Source organism: Excalfactoria chinensis, chromosome 2, assembly GCF_039878825.1.
Source record: "Excalfactoria chinensis isolate bCotChi1 chromosome 2, bCotChi1.hap2, whole genome shotgun sequence".
Taxonomy (NCBI): domain Eukaryota; kingdom Metazoa; phylum Chordata; class Aves; order Galliformes; family Phasianidae; genus Excalfactoria; species Excalfactoria chinensis.
Window position 1 is genome coordinate 47,242,304 of NC_092826.1, and position 22,664 is coordinate 47,264,967.

The 22,664-nt window shown below is 38.4% G+C and overlaps 1 protein-coding gene across 2 annotated transcripts in view; it reads left to right on the forward strand.

The window, feature by feature from the left end:
- Window positions 1-642: 642 nt before the first annotated feature.
- The window catches only part of LOC140248491 (uncharacterized), a 32,290-nt gene continuing 10,268 nt past the window's right edge, over window positions 643-22,664 (forward strand). Inside the window, exons 1-4 of one of the 2 annotated variants that reach the window (XM_072329267.1) lie at window positions 643-754; window positions 12,130-13,239; window positions 18,353-18,489; window positions 20,399-20,556. In XM_072329267.1, coding sequence (XP_072185368.1) covers window positions 12,232-13,239; window positions 18,353-18,489; window positions 20,399-20,556 — 1,303 coding nt within the window. In that variant the 5' untranslated portion in view covers window positions 643-754; window positions 12,130-12,231. Of the gene's footprint in view, window positions 850-12,129; window positions 13,240-18,352; window positions 18,490-20,398; window positions 20,557-22,664 lie in introns of both variants that reach the window. The other variant, XM_072329266.1, reaches the window with a different exon arrangement.

Genomic DNA, 22,664 nt, shown 5'->3' on the forward strand with positions numbered 1-22,664 from the left:
AGTGTAATCTACACTCTTCCTTTGAACTACAATTAGAGAAAGCAACATTTTGTAGTACCAGCAATTCACACAAAGCTATTATTTACAGCCCTAGCATTCTTATCTTCTCAAAGATCTGTCTACTCTTGTAAAAATCATTTCCTGAACTCTTCCTATTCTACCTAATCTTATTGCTTGCTAAAGGGCACATATTTAACATTTGCAAATATATTAATATCGGAATGCTGGACTAAGCCTCAGAGCAAATCGCTTTGACTTTCCTCACCTTACAATGCATTAGAGACCTCCCATTTCTGTAAAGCTTTATTGTGTGCAATTTCTCAGTGTGACTGTGTCTTTAAACACCACCAAGAGTCACTTTCCAACAAATTTCAATGAACATAAAGGACAAAAGTGAAAAAGAAAGAACACGTAAAGAGAAACTCTTATACAAGTAGGTTGTAACCAGCCCTAGGCATTTATTCATTAACACTTACCTGGGAGTATCCAAGAGCCCCAGGTGTTCTGAATAAGGAAAACAGTCAATCTTCTGAGGAAATACTCATTTCAGCTATGTCAGTGTTTGTCCTATTTCCTCCCTAGTTTATCAGATATATTTTAAGTTTCAGTAGTTCAGCTTCAGTGTTTTTCTCCTGAATGACTGCTTTATTCACCACAGGTGCAGGTAGCTCACATTCACGAGGAAGGCTCAGTCATGTGAATTGGACCTGGTATAAAAATTCACGTCAGGAACACAGTTCTGCCTATGCTTGATGTAAGTTGTAGTGAAAGCTTTAGAGAATGCATAGCCTGAAAGGCAGTACAAACAAAAAATGTTTGTCTCATTTTAAGGAATTCCTGTGTAAATAGGTATTTTGTTTAGTTTTGCATACATTTTATTATTTTTTAATCTTTTTTTGTAGAGCTGTAGTTTTACTTATACTTATCTGTGGCCCTTAGAGTAATGGCCTGTTCTACTGTATTTGGGAAATGATTAAGGGTAATAAGACTTCACGTTCTAGGAAGCAGAAATGGGAAAGTTGTGGCTTGTCTTAATATAGTTTTAGTGAGAGTAAAGTGTATAACTTACATGCAGGAAGTCTAATTGCTAATTATGCTTATACTGTGGCTTATGATCCTGTATATGTTTTAAGGCAGTTTCCCTTAAAGATACATTCCCTGAGGTGTTAGTTGTACTTTGTTACTGCCTGTTAGTGCTGACTTCATATATAGCAGGGACTTTCAGTTTGCTATGGTTCTAGACTATGAGTTTTTTTACATCTTTCTTGTTTTAAATCCTCACTCAATATTTTTAACTGCTTCTACTTCCAAAGCAATTAGAGAACTTGAAAGGAGCAGAATCTGCCATTTGAGCCAAATACTTGGCACCTTTTATAAGGAGGTGCAGGGATGACCATAAATATTTTGTATTAGTATTTCACTAATGTCTGTTTTTATTATAAATTGGCTTCAAACACAAAGTTTTTGGGTAATGTATGTTTCTGGAAGCATCAGAGTCCAAGGTGGAGCTACTTAGTAGTCTGGGATATTCTGTTGTTGTCTGTACTAGGTCTTGAAAGATACAGAACTCGGATAATAGCCAATAGGTAATGTCATCAAATTTAGGTAATAGGCTTAATGAGCCACCACTTCTGAGAATAGTAATGACAGTGTCCCACTTGCTTGTGATTTGTGCATGCTATTTTTGTTAATACTTCAGTATTTGCTTTCATGAAACTTTTCTGAAAGAAAAAAACAAACAAACAAAACACATAAAGCCAAAAACGGCAGCTTAGTTCTTATTAGCCTTAAGATTGTTCTTCAGGTTTGTCATGTGATTTTTGATAACGACTTCAAGTTGAACTTTGTATTTGTTGGCTAAATGCCATATCAGTAGCTTTGAAGTGTAAATCTCCTGTTTTGTTTTCCCAAGAAGTGCAGATGAGCACTGGTAATGCAGGTCTGTCTTGCCCCTGGAGTACTTTGTAGCATGTCTCAGGGGAAGGTGGCCTGTAGATGAAAACATTTAATAACCTCCAGAGTGATGCCTTGTGGATTAACAGTATTGCGGCTGGATGGGGGAGTGCTGGTTGAGTATATAATGAGGAGTTCTCTTTGCCCTTGTCCCTCTCTTTATCTATGGAAGCCTATTTTGCCTTGCTGCCTGTCTGAATCTGCTTCCCTTTCATCTATAGAATAACTGTCTTGCCTGTAATCTGCTACTTTCTCACTTAAGTATGCAGGAAGTCTACAGTGACTTTCCTTAGGCTTTCTAACTGCTTCAATACCTGCATGGTCCTGGTAGGCATCTTAATCTAGGCAGTCAAAAAGAGGATATTGGGAGCTGGGAAGTGCTCTGAAGTTCCTTGATCTGATCTGTTAGAGTGAAGTGGTGGGTCCTCAGCAACCTGCTAATGGGAATGAGTGCTTTCTGGTCTCTGTGAGTGTTTGTGATGTCTTTTGGGATCCTTTTCATTCTGGAAGAAACATATGAACGTGGGGTGTAAATGAGCTGATTTATCCTGTGCTGTAGAAAACACATCAATAAGCTGCATGAGTAAAACTCATGTTTAGGTTATTTGTGTATAGGAATGCTTATGCATATACAAATACTATTTCTATATGCGTATGCGTACAATATGTAATTTAAGGCCCTTTTTGCAGTATTCTTAATCCTGAGAAATGGCCATCTTTCAACCATTTTTAAGTAATTAATGTTCACTGATTGCTAGGTTTGTCGCGTTCTATATTTCACATACTAATGTTGCACATAATGGCATCAGACTGCACTAAGATGTTGAAAAGGCTCAAAAAAGATACATTTTCTGTAAGGCTTAATTCAAACAGTTTTATATTCCTGCAGCTCTGTTCTGTGTTTCCAAATATGATCTCATGAATTTAAATAGATCAACTACAGTTGATGTCTCGATCTATTTGAATTGCTTCTAAAGCTACTGATCATAAGCTTTTGTCTCCTCCATGCTGATGGCACAGCTGCTTGTTCATTAGAAGCCTGACTTTTGAGGTTCTGGGAATATTCCATGCCTCTAAAGTAGCTCTTTAACTGGTAGTTCTTGCAAGTAATCAGGGCTCATTCCTTCTTGGCAAAGATGTAATCCACATCAGAATTCTGATGGAAAAGTTCAATTACTCTTTCTTTTAAAAGTCTTTGTCAGAAACTGAAGAATTAAAGGTGAGATAGTTTCCATAAATCCTAATGGCATTATGCCTTGCTCTGCTATTAACAGTATTTATAGTTTGATGTACTCTCTCATCTCCTTTGTATAGAAAGCTAAATTACTACTTCTTAAAGTCCATAATAAAGGCTGAACTCCTATAAATAACATTTTATAGTGTATGTGAACTGATAATTGAGTAGTATTGTTTCTCTCTTCGGTACTGAGCAAAACCCAAAGCAGTTTCTAAAGAAAATATGAGTATATACATGCTGGATGTGTGTTCTACAAATGTGTAGTAAGTAATTGCTCATCTTGAAGCATTAAGTAATATTTTTCCTTTCCTCTGAATATTTGACTAATATCATTCTATTTCCATAAAAGCGATCTTGTCATTTCAGAAGTACCTATTTATTTGTTTATTGAAGTATCTAATCTAAAAAGTGCTGCAAGTTCCTTTCCTGCCTTTTCTACCATCCTTTTGTGCATTGAACTTTGTTTATGTGGCACAATGCATTGAGGTTGAGATGGCTGGTCTATGAAAGCCTTTTCTTCCTGCCCAGTACCAGGCTGAATTTAAGTAACAAACTTTAATTTCCTTGAGACAATTTATCCTACCACAAAGTCCTTTATTTTTCCATCCTGAGAAAGGTGATGTGAATGCTGTGTTCTTTCTCCCTGTGTAATCCCCTGTGGGGATTTACTCCTTTGCAATGCATCCTGCAACAGTGGAAATCCAAGAAAACAGTATAACTTTTCCTTATTATTCTTGACATGTAGGTAAATGCTTTTATGGTAGTAACCAGAAATAGGCTGCATTTTACCCTTCCCTTGTCAGTGAAGGAAATGCCTTCTTTTCTTGCCCCCAGATGAAAAGGCGAGCACTGTAATAAGTATGACAGGAGCATGTTACAGGATGCACTTAGTGACATAAGAGCAGTAGTTCTTGACTCTCTCTGTTGAACATACTGTAGTAATGCAAGTGGAAGTGTAACAGTGTAACTGAAACGGAAAACTTCAAGGGAAACTTGGAAAACTTAATGGACATCATTTACAGTGAATAGAGAGAAAGGAGCTTCAAGGATAACTATTTTCTACATACTCATAACTATTCTTCAATTTGAGAAGGAAATTATTTTTCCCGATAACAGACGAGAATCTCAAATACTCCTTGCTCTGTTCAATTGCCCTGCTATGTGTTCACAGGACATAAAGGTAGTGTATAAATAGAGTCACCAGCTGATACTTGCACAGTTGTGACGGTTCACTGTAGTGAAATTACATGATATGTTACTATTTCTGGCTATAATCCAAAGTGGATATTATCAATGCATCATTACTAATTTGCTAAGGAAGGCTTATTATTGCTGGACATGGACATGACTGGAAGAGCATGTTTCTTTAAAGAATGGGGGGAAAAACAACCAAAACACTCTCTTCTGGTGTTGGAGTATTGCATACACTCTTTGTCTAAATGTGGTGAGCATATGAATGTGAAATGTAAGAGGAGATTTGCCAAGTGCTGATATCTTTATTTCTCTTCCTCCATATGGCTTTGCACTAGCTACCTCTTGCATTATAGTTTCCATTCTCCTGCTTTTATATCACATTTGAAGGAAGGATCTGTGTTGCTCTAACAGAAGGTATGCATAATATGAGCTGCTTAATGAATCAGCAGCATTTTTGTGCACTAAACCCAAGCACTAATTTTACTGGGGTCCTGTTGTGTAGGGGGACTGGGAAAAAAAGCATTTGTTTTCCTGTCTAAATAGGTCTGCAGAGCAGGGTAAACTGCAATGGGAGTGTGACTCTGCAGCAGCTTTTGTTTACACAGCAGAAGAGTCATCCAAGTTGCAACTCAATGGTTAGTTGTATTTATACCAATACACAAGATCAGTTTTTATTATTCAAGCCTATAATATTCCAAGGAGATATGTAAAAACATAGATTATTATATGTTATTGAAAAAAATATTCAATCTTACTCTGCCAGGTACAGAACGATGCATTGCTTCAACTGAAGAATAGAAAATACTGTTTCAGATGCCTCAATAAAGAATCGGAGCGTGTTTAACAGGTGTTTTTGCAAAACAATATTTAACTGACATAAAACCTCTGTGTATATACCACAAGTGTAATATTCTCATAACAGCTTGAGTACTGCATACTTTATTGTTACATTCTGGTGATACAGAATTTGTGAAACAGGCTTTATGTATAAAGTACTTGGTCAAATGGTGACCCTTGCTGCCTCTTTCAGGCAATTAGAAACTTAACAGCTGAGCTTGAAGTAAAAGAAGTTAGTAAAGTAAATCCATCTGAAGTGTAACTTGCAGAATAGATGCAGTTTGTTTTCTTCTAAAAAATCAACTCTGGTTCCTGGGCAAGTAAAAACAATGAAGATAGGATAGTTTTTAAATTCAGTTTAAGAGTTGATTTGTCCAGTCCATGTTCTGCCATGTGCATTTCTAGCCTAAAGAACACTGTAGACTGAGTTCTCTGTTCTTATTACACAAACTGTTAGACTAATTAATGAGGCTATTGGCAGGCATGAACTTGGCACATGATGGCAAGTGACCTGGATGCTTATGCTGAGCTTGGAAATATGCATAAGTTAAAATGGGTAATGAAAGCTTAGCTCTACTCCTTCTGTGGAGTTTGGTACTAAATCATTTATGATGAAGACTTCCAGGTATTGCAGTATGTTTGTAGAATATTTTGTTTTAAGGAGCAAATAATCAATATTGGCTTTTCAAAGTGGATATGGGGTACTTAAGAAGAGCTGTTAGTCTGAGTAAACTCTGAGTAAATGTTGCAGGCAATCAAATCCTTAAGGTTGTGGCTGGTTATTGCTTCAGGCTGTTATTAGTAGAGGCAGGAGTGATGTGATGAACTGTATTTCTGATTAAAGATTATCTCCTTAATTGACAGCTGGAAAGCAAACACTTAGAATAGTGTTCTGGCTTGTGAGATAATGCTGAGATGATGGGATCTGTAGGACTACATGAGAAATTGTCTGTAATGGAGTAATGGGAATGTATCTGGACAGCACTTTATCACAGCCACAGTTACACAGTTTTGGTGTAAAGCTGGTAGTGTTGCTTTTGCATGGCTTTGAAAGAAAGACAGAAGCAGGTAGGGAGGGGGAAGGAGGTAACTACTGCGTGGGGATGGCTTGGTGATGTGAAAGCTGTTTCATGGGTGCTATAGTAGTTCTGTGTCACGTGGAAATGGTCGTGGCATTGCTGGGTCTGGCTGAGATGGTGGCAGGTGGGGTTGACCAGGTGTAGAGGAAAACTTGCTTACGGGGTTGGGAGGGGCTTCCAAATTGGCTATGGGCGATTACCATCTATCCTAGCATAGGCTTAGGAGCCTTCCTGGTGAAGGAGCAACACAGGACAGGCCTGCTAGGTCTGCTGATGAGCAACTAATTGTGTATAACTGTATCCTCTTTTAATTATTACTTTGATCCTGGTATTTCTGATTCTTGTGCATTGGAACTGATTGAGTCTTACTTTTCTAAAGAATGATTTTTGTTTGCATAAATGATATGCCTACTAAAATCAAAGTAATCTCAAGTGTGCGCTAACTGATTATCTTATGCAAATAACATTAAATTGATCTTGGGTAACAACCTAGTTTCATTCTAGGGAGTACAGAGATGCAGTTTGAAATGCAGACTAAATGAATTACACCTTAATAAAGTTTTACTTCACATAGGGCATGGGGAATTACAATTTAAAGCAGATAAGAAAGTACCAAATTTCACCTTCTGTTGTACATTAAAGATCAGTACAGTATCAAAGATAATTGTTTTTTAATGGCTGCTCAGATCTTAATAGAAGGAATAATGCTTAGGAGACTTTTCATAGGTGTACCAATTTTGCTGAAATAGGATAGTGGTACAATTGTGTGATTTCAGTCATATAAAGACATTTCTACAAACTTTAATATGGTATGTGTAATCACTACAACTCACAAGGAAATGTGTATACTGGGGGGAAGATAACTTATCTTGCATATTTAACATCTTTTCTAATTATAGTGTTTAAGTGGTAGATAGTAAAGCAAGCTACACACAATTGCTTAAAAGCTAATAATCTCAACTTCTGGGAAAAATTTTCTTTCCTTTTCAGTTAGGTAGTGGTGATCACCATGGTGAGACACCATGATCACTACTATATGTGTACTGCAAACTAAAAGCTGAAACTCTACCCACATACAGATATGTTAATGGTGGGTCATTAAATAAGAATCAAGTCTTCCTTATCTTTCATCTTTTCTCTGGGAACAATTCATTCAGTGTGGTCTGACAATGTGTTGAATTGTAATGAGTCACTAAGGGAAAAAATGTCTCTGTAAGATGTGTTGCCTTTATGAACAGTGGGTGTATCGCTCAAATGTATTTCTATTAACCATACATATTATTCAGTTTGTAGTTTCTGTCATATTTTCATCTTCTACCCCTTTTTTTTTTTTTTTGTGTGTGTGTTCAACCTTTAGAAGTCTTCAAACTCTGAATTTATGCCTTGGTAAGGAGTTGATAGTCTTCTGTTAAATAAGCTTGGAATGACCTACTTCTTTACTTGGACTACTAGAGAGATGAGGGTAGATATCATCAAATATGCATCAGTTTTGACAGAGAGGTGTGAGTTGCCTAATTTTTCTGCTTTTGTACTGGGGAGATGGAGCTAGAATTAATGTCAAGAACCTCTTGAAACTCAGTGCTTCTTGATTAACAGATAACAAGAAGGCAGCAGATGAATTTTCTTCAGCCTAAATGAATTGGGTTTAGAGCATGAAGAAACTACACACAGGGCTGGGATTGTGGAATTCTTTGCACACATAGTCCCTTCTAATGTTATTTAACAGGAGCTCTCTATTCCCCCTTGCTCTTCCACCCTTCCTCTTCCCATTATGTTAGACCTCTACTAAAAGATAAGATAAAACACGATAAAAATGCTTCAGAGAAAACAAGTTCTGTGCAATTTGATTTTAGCTAGAGATGGCTTATTGTATTTAAACTTAGTTTCTTTCTCCTTGTGTTATTTCTTGTCAACTGTGACAAAGTTTCACACTTAGTAATGTGCAATAAACTAGTAAGAATGAGAAACTTGGCTGCAATAAACTCTGTACTTCTCCTGATCTAGATTAATTTAGATTTAATAGATATAAAATGAACAGATTTGGGGGAATGTCACTTCTTTAACTACAGTCTTTTTATGGTTGGGTTGTTAAATGTTCTAGGTGAATGTTGCTAGCAAGTGAGATAGCAAAAATTTTCCTGCTGCACTTGGGTCTTCTTGTTTCAAGCTCCTGCTACCTCATGCACATCAGAATATTTCAAGAAATTGATAGCTTTATTGGGAAGAACAACGTAGGGAGATTGCTAAGGCAGTGAATCCCCATCTCTAGTTTCCAGTGGTAATTCCCTGGAGTGCAAGAACTTTGTTTTTGGTTGGAAACAAATGTTATATGGCTGCTGGAGTTTCTGTTTTGTGTGGTAGTTTAACACTGACAATGCAATCAATTGGGCCAGGGGGAATTGTCTCTCACTCTAAGAATTAAAGCTTAGAACAGTGGAGTTTAATTATGTATTGTCAACTGCATTGAGCATTTGATTCCCTTAAGTTTGAAGATGTGAGAAGTAAAGAGGGTAGAATAAGGTCTTAAGTAGTGTCTACAGCAGTGTGAGACATACCAGATTTTCTTTCTGGGTATTTCTGGATTGCTTTGATTGAGAGTGACATAAGTCAGGAGTGCTTCCTTGGGTGCAGAACCTGGGGGTAGAGAAATCTTTCCTTGAAGCCTGTGCATTTACTGTTTCAAGGCTGCAGCTTGGGATTCAGATGTCTAAGGCTAAAATTTGTGGCATTGGACGTATTTCACAAAAGAGCTGTCCTCAGTTTATATATTATCTATATGGTTGTGTGGTCTTCCAACTTTATCCAGGTGCCCCTAAGAGCATTTTTCAAGGCTTCTGATGTGGTACAGGAGCAGGAACTTTTTTTTTTTTTTTTTATTTGTGTAGATTGCATAGTCTTCAATAGTTGGCTCACAACAATTTGACTCACATAAGGGAGGACAACTATTGTTGTCATCTGGGCTAAATGGGTCTGCAGGGGAGTCAGGAAACTCAAAGCCCTTGAGTCATAGCAGCATGCCCAGGATATCCAGCAGCAGTTTTTGTTTTAATCACAGGTGCTAAACTGTTTGAAGGACCAGGATGCTACTACTTCATCAGCCTCTGAGTAGCTCAGGTTGTACTAAGCAGAAGCAGAAAATTTTCTTGGAAGATGTATGGAGGTGTTAGGGCATGAATATAACACGTTTGCCACTGTTTCTTCTTACAAGTCTCCTATATAACCTGCATAATATGGAATGGCATAGTATGCTGGCTGATGCTAGTAAGAGGGTTTAACTTTTGTGACATCTTCCTTCCTTCTGAGCCCTTAATTCTAGGCTTGATGACAGCATGGAGTGTCTGTAAGGTCTCTGAACTTGCAAATAATATAGGGTTGGCTGGGTAACAGTTGTTGCTCTTATTCTTTTTAGGTGGCGAAGAGGTCGACAAAAAATATCTTGTATAGTTATGAAGGAATAAAGTTTCAAGAGAACAAAATTGTTCAGGACAAGTACTGTAATGAGAGACTAGTTGGATGTGATGAGACTAGTTGGATGTTACTACTGATAAATGTAAGTTTTCATTATGCTGTGAAGTTTCTGCCTATGTGCTCCTTTCATCCTCAGTCTGAGTAATTCTTCATCACAAATCTAACAACCTAAGGAATCCCTACTGTGGGCACAGACACAGAACTGACATGGTTGTTCTGTGTTTAAGAGGAGTAGGGAAATAGTGATGAAAAGAACAACAGAAATTCACTGCTATAGCAGCTTGTTACTTGTTTAAAGAAGTATCTTAGCAAATTTCCATATAGCAACTTAGACTGCAAATAAGGGCTGGTCTAAACCACTCTATCCTGTCTCAACTGCATGGAGCTAATAAGGGAAGGAGGAACTCCTGTGGGACCTAAGAGGTCCTAGGGCTGTGAATTCAGCTGTCAGTTTCTCAAGTGTTAAACAGTTTTTCTTTTGTGAACAAACACTTAGATACACATAAAACAATCAGAAGCTAGATGATGTTCTATGACTCTGACCAAACTATTGCAGGGTGTTTATACTGAGACATTATATAGCTTTGAGGCTTAACTTATGTAATGACTTCTGAAAGGAAAAAAGTGGTTTGTTTTATCAAGTAGCTTGATTGTGATGAAGACAAAAGAGTATAGCAGTGTCTCAGTTTCTACTATCATATTCCAAGTACTCTAAGTGTACATGTACACATTTTTCAGCAGTTCAGTTGTTGAAAGGGACTGTCTGTGAAAGTCTTCAACATTGTTCTTCCAGTTCCTCATTTGGACAGTGAAGACATGAGATGAATAGGAGATCTTCCCTTTATCAAAGATGATGTCAGGGAGATATTTGAAAGTAAAGCTTGCTTCTATTTCAAGATTAAGTACTATGCTTGTTTCTGTCTTTCATTAAGAATCACCTATCCGCTGATCAGGGACTTGGCATGCCCCTGAATAAATATCCTTCTGGAAGGACAGAATCTTTAATGTGTGTTCAATCACAAATATTGTAGTTGCTGACTTTAAAATCAGCTTATGACCACAATTTCTTCTTTGAAGGTAGAATCATTTTATTTACATAAGCATTTTATTTCTTGCATTTAAGGGCAACTTAATTGATCTTTTAAAGCACTGGATTTAACATTCAGCCAACAAGATTGTTAGAACACAAATGAGTACAAGAAATGGAGATATTTGATTAGTGAACTCACATATCAAATACATGCAAGTGTTCAAATCTCCTTTCTAAACTAGCCCTTTATGTGGAGCTATTCTTCCACATCTGGATTTTTGAAAGTAGTATAATGTTCGCAGGAATTTGTGGCGAGCTTGTGAAGCTTCTCACTTTCAGCCCACTGCAGAATACTTTTTTTTTTTTTTTTTCAAATAGTGGGAGAGCCATATTACCTGTGGCTTGAGTTGCCTAGTACTGAAATATTTAGCAACTGTATGAATTTTCCAGGCTTTGCATACTTAATTTTCTTTTCCTTTTTTGGTGGAAGTGGGTTTTGTGGGGTTGGAGTTTTTAGTCTTCCTACAAACTTTAAAGAAGTACTTTGGGCTGGAGAGCAGGTTTGTGAAAAATATCTGCCCATATTTTTATAGGTTCAGGGGAGAAATGAATGTTGGCATGACTTGAAAGGATTTCGAAGTTTAGGAGGGTTATAATTTACTTGCTTAGATGTCTTACTTTGTGGTACTGCTATTCATTGGAGCTACCATCCAAGGACCTATTATATTCTAACTGTTAAACTGACTGAGAAATATTCTTGACTTTTTGCATTTCTATGGGGAATGCAACTGAAACAAGTAGCAAAAGTCTTTGGTCTTTCACTGCCTTTACTGCTTGTGTTTGAATACTGTGGATGAGGGAAGTCATGCAATTTTATTATAGTGAAGAAGGAAATGTGATAGCATGACTGGGGGATATTAAGATAATATTGATTCGGGATATAGTCAGTTTCTGAGTACTTGGCTCATATTATCTTAATCTGGATCTTTGTAGGTAACTTTGTTCAGGTAACATTCTTTCAGTCTCTTGAGGTCTTTCTTTATATTTCACCACGTGCAATGAAATTTATACTCCTACCTTAAAGTATGTGAAACAAAAATTGGACAGAAGCAAAGAGAGAATACTGTATTCTAGAGGTAGTAGTCTAATCTAAAAGTAGGCTTTTCCTGGTTGAGTGGTTTGTTCTTGTTGGTTTCTGTTTTGATTGAACTATTTGGCATAATGGGAGCTTCTTGTAGAGAGTTTTGAGTTCAGCAGGCCAGAATCCAGACTGTACTAATCTAAATCATCTTTTCTTGTTAGCTGATGGACTGTTTTCTTTATTTTTCCAGTTCCTTAAAAAAAAATAAAAATAATAACTTTGAGTCCTGAAGAAAGAACAAGATCTCAGTGAAGCTCCAACTTGGGAGGGGAAAGCTTTGCATTGGATTAATATGATAAAAAGAGAGTTGGTCCAGGAGCAGGCTCAAATGGATGACAGTCCAGAGGGATCTCGGCGAGTGTGCTTTCCAGTACAGCAGGGCCAAGCGGAAGACTATCTCCCAGCAGCACCGCCTCAGACATTGGCCATTGGTCAGCAACCTCAGGGGACAGGCACAGAGCATATCCAGCAGAATCAGACAGTCCAAGGAGGCATGGCCCTAAATGTGGAACCACAGCAAGTGAATAAGGGGTGCGATGCCTTGGAAGTGGCAGTACAGGTGAGGCCTCAGATGTTGAGCAAGGGATGGGAAGCCCCAGAGATGACAGTACAGGTACGGCCTCAGAAGGTAAGCCCAAAGTGGGAGGTGCCAGATGTAACTGTGCAGTTGCAGTTAGAGCAGCAGGGCAGAGGAACAGCCCTCCCACAAGTAACTGTACAGGTACAGCCAAAGGTGCAGGGACAAGCAATGACTGATCTCAAGGTCACTGTGCAGATGCACTTTAGCTGTGAGCCAAAAGATGTGAGCTGTATGCAGGACCAAGGTGAGGAAACATTAGAGAATGGAGAGCAGCAGACACTGAATCAAAATCAAGGAGGGTCAATAGCAAGATCTGAGGGTAAGAGAGAACTGGCTGTGATGGATCTGATTCCACAGAGAGCTCATAAGCAAAAGCAGGATCAAGAAGGAGAGGCATTAAAATTCCAGCATGGACAGAGCCAAGAAGATGGGAGGGCAGAAATAATAGAGATGCAGGCTGAAAATCAAGTAGGCCTGCATTGTGAGGTGACGGATCAGCTATGTGATCAAAACCAAAAGAAGGAAGACTTGAAGGAAGACCTATCACTGCAGCAGGAAAGTCAAAGAGATACAGAGATGAAACAGGGCCAAGGTGATGGCCAAGAAGGGCCCAAAGAGGTGACTGAAGATCAACAAGAAGGCCAGGAGCAAGAAGTGCTTAAAAAGCGCCCACGAGAAACTCCAAATTACTTTGTCTCTATACCAATAACAAATGACCAGGTATTTTTAATTAGTTGTTCTAACAAGCTGTAAAAGCCTTAAATAAGAAATGTTTTCTTGTTTCAAAGCTTGTTAAGAAGCAGAGAATAGTAAGACTTCGTTATGCTACCTTAAAAGGATTGCTGTTTTTATTCACAAGTGGTCTGATTGGTGAGTCTCTGCAATAGTATCACCTATTCAGTAATAATTTTTTCTAGAGGAAAGCAATGGTTTTGACTGTCTTGAGTTGTCCCTTCTTTTGTTGTTTTAAAGCTGTATTTAGTGCAGTGAAGACTGGAATTAATTTCTTCACCTCCTTCCCCACTGAATTGGAGAGTCATTGTAAAGTCATAGAAATTTTTAGGCTGGAAAGGATCTCAAGGCCACCCCCTGCTGTGGGCAGGGCTGCCACCCAGCAGCTCAACTGTCTGGAGCCCCCAACCTCACCTTGAGTGCCTCTGGGGATGGGGCTTCTCTGGGCAGCTGTGTCTGGGGCCCACTGCCATCTGAATGTAAAATTTCTTAGTAATGTCCAACTTAAATCTCCCTTCTTTTAGTTTAAAAACATTCCTCTTTGTCCTGTAACTGTCTGCCCATGTAAGAAGCTGGTCCCTTTTCTGTTTAGAAGCTCCCCTCCAGTACTGGAAGGCCACAGTGAGATGTCCCTGGAGTCTTCTCTTCTTCAAGCTAAATAAGCCTGATGCCCTCAGCCTTTTGTCACAGAAAGGGAGATCCAGCCTTCTGAGCATCTTCATGGCTGTCCCCTGTCTGTCTTCCTTGTGCTGGGGACCCCAGGCTTAGATGCAGTACTCCATATGGGGTTCCATGAAGGCAATGTAGAGGGGAAGAATCCCTTCCCTTTCACTGCTAGCCATCCTTCTTTTGGTGTAGCCCAGGATACAGATGGCCTTATGGTCTGCAAGAGTACACTGGTGGCTCATGTCTAGCTTTTTGTCCATCAAGACCTGCAAGTCCTTCTCTGCAGGGCTGCTCTCAGCCAGTTCTTCTCCCAGTCTGTACTTATATCTGGGATTGTCTTAACCCAAGTGCAGCACCTTGCACTTGGCCTTTTTGAACCTCATTAGGTAAGTGGAGGGTGAGAATTTTCTTCTATTACAGAAAGGGAGATGTTGATCTATTCTCCTCTTTTACCCTCATACCTATCCTGAAACCTTAGGTAGACGGATAATTCCAGAAAGCCACAAGTAGCGCGTGCATGCTTGTATTTCATCCGTGTTGCTTCAGTGTTTCTGAAGTGTTGAGAAAGCAACAGATTTTATTTTTTTTCACCTTCACATTGTTAAACAGCTACAAACAGCAGAACAAGCATAAGTAATTTTTTTCTAGAGATTTTGTGAGGGTTCTGAAACATTCCAGTTAACACAGATGGTATTTCTGAAATTTGTCAAGCTAGCCTTGCAGTACTTGGATATGTCAAGAAATGTCTTATGATACAAAGATACTGTGAGAGCTGGAGACAAGCTTCACACTTTGCTCTGTATCTACTTATATAGTACTGATTTGAAGCCTCTAACTTCAAGATTCAACTAGATGATCTTCAGAGGTTCCTTCCAACCCCTACTATTCTGTGAATTTATGCATATTACCATGCATTTTTTCCCTTTTTAGTGTAAGGGGGAAGACTTGGCTTCCTTTGAGTTCCTCATCCCTTTTCAGCTGACGTGAGTTTTTGAAGCTCATGTAATCTTCTGAAAGACAGATACAGAATACTTAAATCACAAAGTTGGTACCTTTACTGGGAAGTCTTATTCCATTCAGCCTTCCATAGATAACTGACTTTCTTACAGCGTTATCTTCTTAGTTTCTCAGTGTGCAGAAGCAGACAGAGCCCTCTGCTCTGTACAAGCATTCACTGCACTCCCTTCAGCCTTTTCTTGACCCTGCACTGTGCACACAAATGTAGTATGAAGAGAAAATGAAGACAAGCTTTGAGTTGGAAGTATCTTTAAAAAAAAAGTAAAAAAAAATGAGGCTATTAGACTTGGCAGAGGGAAGTTATGATTTCAATCACTGACTGCTGTGTCCTGGCTAGCATGTGTGGAACTGAGAAACAGTGTAAGTAGTATAAACTATTCATATTAATTAATATTTATAATGACTATGCATCTTTTCCTGCAAAAAGTGTAGAAGACAAAAATCTGTATGTTAACTTTGTAGGTGTGAAAATATACCTCTTGTCCACCTGCTTTAGCTTATAGTATTCTTTCCAATGAACAAATTAATATTGTTTGTTGCAGATCTTTTTTTTTTTTTTAGCTTAGATTTCTGTACAGTATTTGAGGCAATTGTATTTACAATTCTGAAATGAAGCAATTAAATAGGATGGCTATTTCTATTGTATGTCTTTCTTAATTGTTTTTCCAGTGTGAGAAGTTGCAGTGCAGTGGTTTGCTTTGTAAGGCTTTTGAGTTTGTTTTCTATCATAGTTAAGTGTAGAAACTCTCATGTATGTGTTAGGGGAGATGTCAAAGGTGCTTTCCTCTTCATAGGCAATTATTTTCTTTGGCTTTGTCTTGAGTGACATAATTGCTGAAGGTTATCTGGGGGATGGCCCCATGTAACTTCCAGTTATTCCTACATATCTCTCTTTTGAGAGGTGAACAAAAGTGTGTAGCATATCAGAAAGATAAATTCCAGGAAGGAAAAAATAACCGTGTAAGCTGGAAGACAGTGCTGGCAGAGGAACAGATGGGTATGCAGTGGGCAAAGTAAAAACTGAATCTGGAAACTAGAAATGAATCTGCATAGAATTTGAAGAGTGAGTTCATGAAACAGCTTGAAAAAAAAATGAATGCTTAATTTATTCTGCTATTTTAATGAGTGTCCTAATACATGGCCTGTGACAATATTCTGTACAGTTATGTGCGTCACTTCTTCCTTTCTCCTTTTCTGTCAGTCCTGCTCTTCCAGAATTCCTTGGTTTTACAGTAGCTGTGTTAATCTGGTAGCTCTGATGTCTCTAGCTAGTTACTGTGCCCAAGATAGTCCAAGTTTATCCTCCTTTAAGGGCCACCATCAGCAGTAGCAGTGACTGGCAGCCTTTGGTAAGAATCTACATCAGGGAACATTGAACAGTAAGCACGCTGTTGCCAGTGCTGCAGGCCTGGAATGTGCATATGAGGAGTGTATGAATGTATATGTATGTAGATCTAATATTTATCAACAGTTCTAATTGCTTTTGCCTCTAAAGTAGAGATTTCTAGCCCGAGTGGAAAGGAACGTAAGGAATGCTTTTCTAATATACTGTAGTCCTTGTAGTTGCCTACAGAAGAGATTTAAAGATGCTCTTAGTTAATTCTACCCAAAATACTTTTAATGATTTTGAGAGCTCTCCAGATGACAGGGCTGAGGTTTTGTCTGTGTTTTCTCCCTTTTCAACAGGATAAAGGAAAAAGAGAAAACCTGTTGCAGTCCTGGTGGATGCATCAGCCCTTTCCTTTTGTGTGTTTCAGGAGGCAGGATGCCAGCTTCTAGCGATGGGTTGGGGTGGATCTTACTTTGTAGTCTGAAACTTTCAATATTCTTACCAGTGTTTCCTTCCTGCTTCCCACTCCAAATATTTAAAATAATCCTATTAAAAGAATAGCGATATAGGAAAATTTTACGAACTGATTCACCAAACCCCATCAAAGCACAGTGGTATTAGGATACTTGACAGTTCCTAGAGGCAGAAAGTTCCGAACATGCTTTTGTGAAGCTTGCCCGCTGACAAAAAGTGGTAAGAAAATAATGAAAGCTGCTTTGCCACCATCAGGTATCTCTGTGAAGGAGTTTCACTCGAGTTTGACTTCTCAGTTGTCTGAGCCTCAAACTGAGGAGGCAGAAAGGTCATCTTTCAAGAGTATTCTTGGAAAGGCTGTGGAAGGGAGGAGAGTGAAACTGTCTTGTGAAATTGCTGACAATGCTCAACCTATTCTGTAGAAGTGAAGGCTTCTAGCTTGTGTGTTCAGATATCTTGATTCCTGCTGTTTGTATGCTGCAAGTAGCAGGCAATAATAAATTGTTCCTCAGTCACAGTAGGATATGTCTTGAGACATTTGTATTTTTATCATAGTAATAAATGCACTATCAGTCTGGATTGAAAGAGCTCACTGTTCATATCTTCAGATGAGTTGTCTTAATTGTATCTGGCTTTATCCTGATATTTATTGTGCAATTACAGTAATTTATTCATCTGTCCAGGTTGTGTTGTTGTTCACTAGTTTGTGCAACAACTGCCAAAGCTTTATGTAAAAAGACTGGGAAACAAAAACATTTACCTAGCTGTTTCAACCTATGCAAGAATGAAGAGCTCTAACATATGTGAGCATCTGGGCATGTAAGCCAGCATGTGCTCACTGAAGTAATCTGAAAATCCACAAATAGCTGTAATAATAGTGTCTACCAGGTGCTTAGTCCTTGAGTGACTGAATTCTTTTCCCACCTGCCTTTTCTGTGATTTGCTTCTAAAACATAACAGGCTATTACAAAAAACTCTTTCTTTATGTCCTCTGGTTGGAGCCACTCAGGGAAAAGGCATGGATAGACTTGTAAGAGCCATGCAGTTCTGGAAAGCATCAACTTGGACAGCAGCATGTTTACCAAATTGATCTGCTTTGCTTGATGGAAGCTTCTTTTTGGGAAGAGACATCAGTTTAATCTGTGATCAAACTTGTAATCAGAAAATGGCATAAGATTAATTATGAGAATGCTATTCAATTTCCACAGTCTATTAAGAACTGACTATAGCATGGTGATAACATTAATATTTACACACTGCTGTGAGTTTTATTCAAGCATGCTTAGGGTCAGATCCAGACCTAGTTTAAGATCTAGGGTGCTGGCTCACATGAGCGCTATGAATTTAGCCTGCAGGTTTAAAAAGGGAAAACAGATCAATCCATTGGTGGAAAAGCTAACTTAGGAGCTGGATCTGAATGTTATGCAGTAGATCTTGGGGAGTGTGGGGCTGGATTTTGGTTTTTGCAGTCATACTCAAACTAGATCTGCATTTTTGTGTGTGAGAGGCTTCAGCTTTATATACTATGTATTTTTATTTATTTTTTTTCCCTGCAATTCCTGGGCACTCCAGAATGACATTTTACTTTGCTGTTTCCTGTTTACTGCATTGCAGATTTTGGATAGAATTGAAGATGTACAAGAGCTCATATTCACGAAGGAGCCTGACTTGTTGAGGGCTTTTCTTCCTGTTCAGACTATGCACCTAACTATACTAGTTGCTCACCTGGGAACAGAAGAAGAAGTAAAAAAGTAAGACTTATGTCAAATTCAAGTGCAGTTAACTGATCTGTAAACATGATAACCTTTTTTCTTTAGTGAATAATAATTTTAATAGGCATACCTAGTTTCTTTCTTAGGATTTTCTGATCAATTTCTGTTTTTGTGTTGTTGTTGTTTTTTGACACACTGTGAGGAAAGATCTTTGCAAAAGCTAGATGGGATGCTTCAGGGTTTGAAATTCTGTGTATCTGTTGTAGGGTGGGGGAGAGAAGGAAGCATGGCTGTGAATGGTATTAATGCTTTGTTGTTTTTACCATAAATCAACTCAACAAATGTGAATTTTTCCCAAGCTGCTGCCTATTAAGAAGCCACAGTGCTTCAGATCAGCCATGCTTGTATCAGCTGGAAAACATTAACTGATAGGTCATGTTGCAGTAAGGAAAACAAAAGTCTGTCTAGTTTCTTTTCAAGATGTACTCATTTAATTTAAGCTGGGGGCTGTCAGTGGGGTCCTCTGAGTTATGATGGGCATAGGGGAAGAGGACTTAAGGAAACAGCCCCATGGTCAGAATGTTGCTAGTGTGGATGTCATGTGAAAGTAAAGACCGCCTTAGTTGTTAAGACAACTATTTATCTACTTATGCTTATAGCATTGCTGAAACTTACAGCAGGAGGAAAGCATCTTCAGATCTAATGACACAAGCTCTTCCAGCAGAGTTTAATGGTAGTTTGTCTTAAGTGAGAGGCCAGGTTATCCCTGCTTTTTAAGTTGGAGGAAGCAAAATTTTCTACAGAGGATTTAATCCTTTTCCACCTTAAGTGCTGTCCTCAGCAAATTTTCATTTGCACAGTCTCCAAGAGTCTCAAGAAGCAGCAGCTCTGATGTAATAATTAACAATATCAATATAGTATTCAGAACTGGTCATAATGCTGACTGTTGTAGGCTAAAATGACTTTCAAATGCATGCAATACTTTCTGAAGAGGATCAGGGCACAGAACTCTTGCCATCTGTATTGAAGTGCTGTTTTTCTGTTTGGATAATGTAATACAATACTAAGATTTTTATTTTTTTTAATAAAGAAATGTAGTCCAAACTTCTAGGTGTAATGATAAAATAAACTTGGGAAGCAGGAGCCCACAGACTGGTTTCCTGTGATCCTCAGTTGCAAAGTATTTTGTTATATGTGTAAAGCATTACTGGAAGGCCTCTGCTCGGATCATGGGCCTGAAGTCTGACAGAATCCCTTCTCCAGAGGCACCTGAAGCACTTCAGTGGGTATTATATTACTGAAAGACATGACATTCACTTTTCAGGAACTAGTTAATTAAGTTCTGTTTGAATGTTTAAGTAAAACAGTTGAAGTACTGTCTTTTGGTAATCTACTTCTTCAAAGATTTATGTGAACAGTGAGGTATGTGTCAAAACTTTGTTGAAATGGGACCTAGAACTCCCACCATAACCATCAGTTTATTTTAAGAACTGTCCTTGAGTTCTGAAATATAATGGAGATGAATGTTAAGTGTGCTGCAGCTGGAAACATGGGTTTATTTAAGTTCTAGAATAAAACCAGTGAACTGGCTGAAAATTGCAATGACAGAGGTTTAAATTTCATGACAAATGTAAGTTCAATTTTATCCTTTTGACTGCTTAGCAGTAATATATTTGCACAGACATTTTTGGCATGTTAATGACTTGAATGTTCCTTTTTCCAGCAAAACTCACTTATACAGTATAAACTGAAATGGAAGGTATTGAAAGACATAATTTACTCAATACCTGTGCAAGGGTATTTGCACTGGAATATAGCGTACCTGTTACATCTTGTATGGTGCTACAGAGCGGCTGAAACCAGGTGTATTATCTGATATTAATGAAGTATTTCCAAATGTAAGTCGGACTTCTTTCAAAATACAGTGAGTTTCTCAATATTTTTTAAGGGCTGTTCTGGCACTGAAGCAAAGCAAGACCAAAGTGGAAGCCATTTTGCAGGGTAAAGACCTTACTATGACATTTCATGGGATTGGACAGTTTAACAATCAAGTGATATTTGTGAAAATGTCAGAAGAAAACCAGAAAATGCTTTGCAGAATTGCAGGTAAGTGCTTAATCTGACTCTTTACTACTTATGGTAAACCAATTTGCAGAGATAGCTTTTCTAAGTGCTGGCCTGAGCTGTTGTGCTTGCCTATGATATGTTGTCTTTCCTTTGCCTCCTTCTTGAGTATTTAATATGAAGTTGACAACTGCAGAAGAGGATAAGACCTATGTTGTGTACTCATTCAGGAGTGGTGAGAAACACAGGCATTTTACTTGTCAAGACCCAATAGCAAGGCTAGTCCAGCAGGCCCTGTAGCCTGGGTCTTGCAGCCTGGTGATGTACATAGATTTTTAAAGTGAAACCTCCGTGTTAGAGCCCTACCCATTTTAATAAACTGGAAGCCTTGAGAGTGTTGACTTAACTTGAATGGTCATTACTGCTGGGACAGGATGTGACAAACAGCAGTGTTTGCATGTACATGTGTACTATCAGCAGATCAATCTTTGCTTCCATTGTAGAAGGTGGAACCAAAGTACAGGAGTGGCTTCTGTCCCCTAATCTAAAATCCCAAAGCATGGGATGTTCATGGATGTTCCAGTTCTTAACTGTTTATCAGAACACAACATCTGAAGGCATTGATGCTCCCCAATTTCTTCTACCCTTTTCTGGTTTTAGGAGTGGGTATAGCCTGCAATGCAGAACATACTGTGTGTCCTGGTCTTCAACTTCCAACAGAGGAGAAATAATCAATATATGCTGTTTGTTTGTGGAAGGAGGCATAGTTCAACTAATGTTTCTCAAAAAGGCATGCAGCACAAAGTCACTGTGATCTTCAAAGGATGTGCTGCTTTTGTTTTGTTTGTGTGTTGTTTTTTTCAGAATGGTCTGTTTTCTCTTTAAGGCAGCTTTTTCCCTTCTCCAGTTTCCAGTTTTGACAATTAGTCTTGTTCCTTTCTCCATTTATTTTTCTCATAGTAACCAGTGTTGCAGCTAGACAGAAATGCCTCTCAACATCACCAGGTTCTTTGCATCAGCTAAATGAGCCACTTCACTGCCCATTACCTTTTGTTCTGCTTCAGCATTATTTTCCCTTAATGCTCCCTTAGTGGTAGGTGTAATGTGAACTCAAAACAGCTGTGCTTCTGTTGAAAGTAGTCTGATGTTGTCCATACTTGTTATGTTAGATCCTCAACAAACTTCTCCATGACCAGATTTTTTCTTCAAAAGTCCATTTGACACAATATTATCTTTACTAAAAGACGACTAAGTGGAAGGTGGATGTAGCTTCCTCTGAGATCAGTTTTTGTCCTTCCCAGGCTGTGAAATATGTGCTTCAATGCCAGTGAAGAAAGGGACTTTTTAACTGTTTTGATGGAGTCCCATCATAGTGCTCTCCTCATTTTCTTCTGAAAGATGAAGTGAATGCCTTCTCCTTTCTCCTGTCTGCTGTTTTTTCCCCTGTTCCATTTTGTTATACCAAGAATTTTATTCCTAATGAATCATAGCACACACGATTGATCTTTATCGTGCTATTTTAGCAACAGAAAAGATATTTAAATTTGCTTCTGCAGAATGTGTGCTATGATGATCTCCTTACTATTTTTTTAAAAGATACTGGAAGCTGCTTTAACACTGAAAATCATTACAATAGTGAGTGTCTTGGTTACTTCCTTATTCCTTTTGATTCCCTGTCTGGGTCATCTCCATCTCTAGGATTTTGTAAACGCAGGGTCTTCTCTCTGATCTGAACCCCTTTCCAAATAAACCGGAGAAGAATAATTTTGATTGCAAACCACAGGAATACTTCTTCAGAACTTGCATCTGTTTAGTGTAGTATGATTGTTCACTGATTGCCTGAAATACTTCCTTGGCTGAGAGACAAGCTGCCAGCTTTCAAGCTGTTAACTCTGTTACCAATGGCATTGCTATTCAGAGAGGTGTAACTTCCAGTGTTTTTCTCTCTGCATAGTTACTGTCCGTTTCTACAACTTAATGAGTCTAGGGATTATGCAAATACATAGCAAATTGCATCATTTTAAATACATCTGCAAATACTTGTCCAGTTTTCCTTCTCCCTTCCTCCCTCAGCATAGAGTTAATAGTTATATAATGAGTAGGGATTTTTATTTTTTTTTCCTAACTTTTAATCAGTATTTTTAGTTGCT